General features: G+C 48.9%; 1 protein-coding gene across 1 annotated transcript; it reads left to right on the top strand.

Annotated features, from left to right (window-relative positions):
* Window positions 1-1,197: 1,197 nt before the first annotated feature.
* LOC137165455 (transcription factor HES-5-like) lies at window positions 1,198-2,978 on the top strand. Its single transcript, XM_067566737.1, has 3 exons — window positions 1,198-1,299; window positions 1,523-1,703; window positions 1,838-2,978. Exons 1-3 carry the CDS (start codon window positions 1,237-1,239, stop codon window positions 2,077-2,079), a joined length of 486 nt encoding a protein of 161 aa, XP_067422838.1. The 5' UTR covers window positions 1,198-1,236; the 3' UTR covers window positions 2,080-2,978.
* The last annotated feature ends 2,856 nt before the right edge of the window (window positions 2,979-5,834 follow it).

Below are 5,834 nucleotides of genomic sequence, written 5' to 3'. Positions count from 1 at the left end.
CCTGGGTTCTGTTTCCAGGTGTTTCTGATTCATTGTGTGACTTTGCTCTGTGCCTCAGTTTCCCCATTGGTAAAATCGGGATAATCACACTAAATCCTTCCTCGTGGTGGGGATGGAAGGGAGTGGGCTAACTTAATGACTAACTTAATGTTCATTATATGTTTTGAGATCCTTGCATGAAGGTAATGCATAAATGCAAAAGTATTACAGATATTCAGCACCTACTAAGACTCTTCCTTTCACCTCTGGGTTCTCTCTCCCCTATTTAAGAGCAGATAAATAAAGTATTATTGTGACTATTTTTCCCATATGGGGAAACTCAAGTGCTGAGAAGTGAAGTGCCTAAGGTCACACAGGACATCTCAGAACAGAACTCAAATCTTCTTCCTCCCTGTCTTCTGCCTCTAACCGCCACACTGTCCTCTGTATAAATAAGCAATAGACAACACTCTGTATAGATATGTGCGCGCACAATGAAGTGCATTGTTTATCTTGAGTCAGACCATGGAGTCCACACTCTGCTTTGAGTCAGGCGACACTCGCATTGATGGCAGCTGAGGAGGAACTTCAGAATCCGGCTCATTGTTATAAAACCCCCAAACCAACAACCCTGGAAATTACTCAAATAAATTCTATACTTTGTTTTCAGCAACTGGTGAATCCAGCAATCTCTGAGTAAGTGTGCTGCTTGCCTTCATGGGTGTGCCTGGGGGAGTGTGTATGTGTGTGTGTGCCCCAAGTGTGAGCCTGTGTATGCATATTTTCAAAAGAGATGCAATCCCATCTCTTCCTCTGCACAGATTTCCCGCCATCAGCAATTCTCCCCTTCCCCCATTCACAATTGTATGTGGACTGAACATTGTGTGTGCCTGGAATGCTATTGATCTGCAGCAGCAGTCGGCAGTCTTTTCTCACTGAGGGCCAGCTCTTTCCCAGCTCCTAACATGTAATTCGGATCCCAATCTTTCACGTACCACACACTCCCCACCTGCTCATCTGGGAGAAGGTCATTATCCCCCCGCTATTCAGTGGTGATGGAGCATGCAAGAATAGATGCTTCTTCTATTGTCCTGCCTATCTCTGATTGGCTCTGGAGTGTGGGAAACTCAACCAAGCCAGAGACCCACAGATTCTCAACGAGGTCGTGCAGTATAAATATAGGGCAGAGTCAGTTTCCAGCGCACATTTCCACAGGACTTCAGCACGACAGAGATCTGCCTCCTTAGCTCAGGACAGATGGCCCCCACCACTGTTTTCATGGAGCACAACAACCTGCTGACACCAAAAGAGAAAAACAAAGTAAGTACTGGCACAGTCTGCTTTGCTGACTGCTTCAGTGAAAGAGAAGGGGCTATCTCCTCAGCTGGTACAAATAAGTATAGCTCTATTTCTATGCCAGTTTACACCAGCTGAGGATCTGGCCAATGCTGCCTAGGTGCACTCAAGCTATGGAGCAAACGGTCCAGAGATGTGGCAGAGTTAGGATGTTTCCTAAGCAAATCTTTTATCCTGCTTTTTGCAGCTGAGGAAACCAGTGGTGGAGAAAATGCGCCGGGACCGGATTAACAGCAGCATCGAGCAGCTGAAACTCCTGCTAGAGAAGGAGTTCCAGAGACACCAGCCCAACTCCAAGCTGGAGAAAGCCGACATCCTGGAGATGACTGTTAGCTACCTGAAACAGCAGAGCCAGCTGCAGATAAAGAGTGAGTATCAGACTTGGCTTCTGTCTTAGCTCTGTGTAAACCAGTGATGTGCTTTATGAAGCTCCAGGAAGTGACATGAACAATGAGTCTAAATGATGGTCTCTCTCTCCTCCCCTCTCACTTTCCTTCTCTAGCTTCAGGATCCATCCATAAAAACTCTCAGTTCGACTTCAAGGAAGGGTATTCCAGGTGCCTGCAGGAGGCTTTCCATTTCCTGTCTCTCCATAAAGTCCAAACAGAAACGCAGACCAAGCTCTTGAGTCACTTTCAGAAGAGCCAGTCAGCTGCTCCAGAGGTCATCTGCTCGCCTTCCAGCCAGAACACCCCAAAGCAAGCATCCCTGAAGAACGCCAATTCTCTCTGGAGACCCTGGTAGACTGAGGGGGTGGGGGAAAGGCTTACTCTATGGACCTTTGTCTTTTTTATTCCAGAGGATGGGTGTGACTGCATCTGATAGTCCAACCCTGATCCTCTCTTACGTAGGGAATATTACTTCCCCTGTTTTTATTTATATGTGGAAAGAATGGAATACTCTTGATTCTTCAATCTCATGTGGGATCCTCTGGAAAAGGATCAAGTATTCTGTTGAGTGGTATTTAAGCTGTGCAGACACTGGTGATAGTAATGTACACCAGGGCCCCCAGTCTAGGGGTGCGTGTCTTCATAATGAAGGAGGTTTCTGTAGGTGGTTAAATGTTATCAGTGTTACAGTTGTGTTAAGATTGTAACAGATAGCGGTCTCTGTAGGAGAGAATTCTCTAATTTTGCTTGTAAAAGCTGTCTGCTTTACTCCCACTTCATTAGCAACCTTTGCTCATTTTTAATTCAGCACAAATTTAGCTCTTCCGTTGGTGGACAGTTTTACAAGTTTTGCTCTCTGATTGCTTGCAGCTTGTATAGCAGCAAAGATGGATACCTAGCTTCTGTTCACTCACCACACTTTATACATCAGGGCTAGAAAGAGGTCATTAGATAAAACTATGTGGAATATTTCTACCGTTTTGCTGCTTTTTCTGTTTAGGAAAATAATACTTTAATGCTTTATATTAAAGAGAAAAGGAAGTAGATGCAAGGTTTGGTGGTTCAATGTTATACATTTTGGCTGTCAGTCTAGCTCTTTCCAGCATGTTCATTATGATAATGATTGTTCTCTGTGCTGAGCGGTTTCATTCGTTAAGAATGGTGGGTTTCTCCCACGGCTGAGAACGGCCCTATGGGCTTTGTGCATACTATGTATGCATCTGTCTCACATGTTTGTAGAGAGAAATAAAAATGCATTTGTGTGCAACTGCTGGCTAGGTTTCCTTTTTGTCGGCGAGGTGCTGTTGCATGGGCACGGAAATGCTCCTTGCTAATTTAACAACCACACATTCATTGCAAGAGGAGACTTTTCAAACCAAAAGAGCTTGTGTTCCCACCTAGCTTAGGTTCTGACACGGCTCCCATCACTGAGCTATCTGAGCACCTCACTATCTGCAGCATATTTATCCACACAACCCCTGGGAGGTAGGGCAGGGCTATTATGCCCATTTATCTCCAAGTCCCTTCTTTTACTAACTGTCTTCTGCAAGGTCACACAGGAAGTGTGTGGCAGAGCAGAGAATTCAACCCCACATTCTCAAGCACCAGGTTTGAACTTTAACCACTGGACCATCCTTCCTAGAGCATGCATGACATTCCCTACAGGGATGAAAGCAAAGGTTAGACACCTCTAGCCACTCAGCCTCTTGTTTTGCCAGTACCCCACTGCCCCAGGAAGCACAGGCATCTGCACTGGTAAGCAGCTCCTGCCATTCTGATCTCTCTTAAAATCCAGAGACCTGATTCTGATCCGTGAGGGCAATGGATTTACACTGGCATAAAACTGATATAACAAAGTAGAGGGAGGCTCCCGGGTGCGCCTGCCTCCTGCTTTTCACGGCTGAATGACTAAATGACGCAACTTTGGCAGGTAAGGATGGGTCCAGGGACATGCCTGTGCATTTTCTCCATTGACCTTTATGCTACTTAGACCTGATGTTCTGCAGTAAATCCACAGTGCCACCTGCTCGCCAGTGTAACGTCAATGCCATGCAGGACCTAGAACTCTCTGGGCAAGAAGCTGTGCTACGTCACCTTGGATTACCCAGTGCTGTTGAGGCCCTTGCTTTAAATAAATGGCACCAGTACAGTCAAGTGCCATCAGCCAGAAGCCTTTGAAAAGGGCCCCACACCTGTGTCAAAAAGACCCCATGTACTGGCTAAAGTTTTTAAAAAAAACAACCCAAAACAAAAAAACCTACATTTTAAAAAAATACTAGCCAGGCCCACAGAAGAGGGGCAATGCTCACTGCCCTCACATCACGGCCTGTGGCTCTGAGCTGGGCCTTGGCAAACTGGGATCAATTCCCAGTTATGCAGCCGCCTCCATGTGAACTGCTCTTTCATTTCAGCCATTCCAATGAACGAACCATTAGACTCTCTGGGGTTTGTACAAACCCCAAGGGCAGCCCCTTGTGACCCATGCAATACAGTCATTCTGTAAGTGGGTGTGAAGTTGCTGGGAAAAGCAGGATGTCCTGATCAGGAATGCATTCCTGGCTAACAAAGCATGGCGCTCTGCCATACCCTTTGCTCATCCAGGATTGTGATTGTTCTTTGTAATTACAGGGAATGGCGTGTTCTGATAGAATCTGTGGTTGCTTTGTAATACATGGTTTGTATCAGGAGACTGATTCCTTGCCCACAGGAGCCCTCGTATGTACATCAAATAAATAAAGGCTATGCAGTCTCTTACTGTGTGTACAGCACCTAGCACAATGGGGTATTGATCTCAGCTGAGGCCTCTACCGTATCAATAATTATATGTCTTCCAAGTAGTGACCGATGGGGCAGGGTTCTCCACTGCTGACCGGACACTAAAAAGTCCAGTTGCTCACAATAACCGGCCTCTGCCACCGTGGGGCGGGAAAAGCAGCAGCTGCTGCTGGAGGAGCTGCTTGCAGAGCTGCCAACGCCTGACTGAGGGGCCATGGAGAGAAGAGACTGGCTGGCTCCCCGACCTCCTCCAGCCTCTCCAGTGGACCCACTTGTGTGTCCGCCCCCTCCCTTCATCGCACTGTGCCCCGATTTCCTCACCCTCTTGCTCCAGGGACTGACCCCCCCCCCGAGCCACTGTGCCCTGATTGCCCTGGCCCCTCGCTCCAGGGACTGACCCTTGCTGTGCCCTGATTGCCCCCACCCCAGCCCCTCGCTCTGGGGACCGACCCTCTCCCCCTCCCCCCGAGAGCAACGGAGGGAGGGGCAGAGGCAGGGCGGGGCCTCAGGCGGGGCGAGATCTCAGGAAAGAGGCGGGGCCTCGAAGGGAAAGGACAGGGAAGGGGCGTGTCCGGTTTTCAGCAATTGGGAACTTGGCAACCCTATGACCTGGCCTCAGCTGCAGAGATCCGGCTGTACCAACATAGGCGTAGTTTGACTTTTATATCTGGGGGGGCCAGCTCCAGCCAGGCCAATGGGGCCGCGTCTGGGGGGAAAATTCCATGCCTGCCTGAGGTTTGCAGTTTGGGGGGGCAACGCCGCCCCCCCCATCCCCTCCAAACTACATCACCATGCAGCAGGGCTGTAGTATTTATAACCTATAGAAGCCCTTAGAGGAGAACGTTAGCCAGTGTACGATGCTGTTCCTTTGGCAGACTGAGTATTCGAACCTTGTGGCTCTAAAACACGCACAAGGATTTTAAACCAGATTTTTATTTCGATTTCGCACCACCAGGTGTCTCACCAACGGGGGAGGTTGTTTTTGCAGCTAGTACAAACCCAAATATGGCTGCAGAGTTGGCGACAGTCTGCAGGAGGAGGAGGAAGGTCACAGTTCCGTGTTAACTCTTTCTTCTCTTCCAGGCTGCCAGCTGAACGGCTCCACAGGCAGGGCCCAAGCATAATTTTTTCGGGCCCAGTACAAACTTGTAACACGGCCCCCTCCCACACACACATACCCGTGGGGGTTGCAGCCTGGGCCGGGCCCCCCAGACCCTGGTAAAGTGTACCCTTTCTCCCCTCCCCCCGTGTGGGGGCCCTGTGTACGGAGGAGGCGCACTCTCCACATCTGCTGCGTGGCTCTAGAGACGGGTCTAACACTGTCCCCAGGGCATC

This window comes from Emydura macquarii, unplaced genomic scaffold (genome assembly GCF_026122565.2).
Source record: "Emydura macquarii macquarii isolate MOO-44397 ecotype Brisbane River unplaced genomic scaffold, CSIRO-AGI_Emac_v2 contig_2768, whole genome shotgun sequence".
In the NCBI taxonomy this organism is placed as follows: domain Eukaryota; kingdom Metazoa; phylum Chordata; order Testudines; family Chelidae; genus Emydura; species Emydura macquarii.
This window is presented reverse-complemented; position numbering and strand designations above follow the sequence as displayed.

Bases quoted from the DNA above. Each gene is read 5' to 3' on its own strand.
- LOC137165455 (XM_067566737.1), top strand. From the start codon at position 1,237: ATGGCCCCCACCACTGTTTTCATGGAGCACAACAACCTGCTGACACCA. The intron at 1,300-1,522 runs GTAAGTACTGGC...TGCTTTTTGCAG, and splicing joins CACCAAAAGAGAAAAACAAA to CTGAGGAAACCAGTGGTGGA. The intron at 1,704-1,837 runs GTGAGTATCAGA...TTCCTTCTCTAG, and splicing joins GAGCCAGCTGCAGATAAAGA to CTTCAGGATCCATCCATAAA.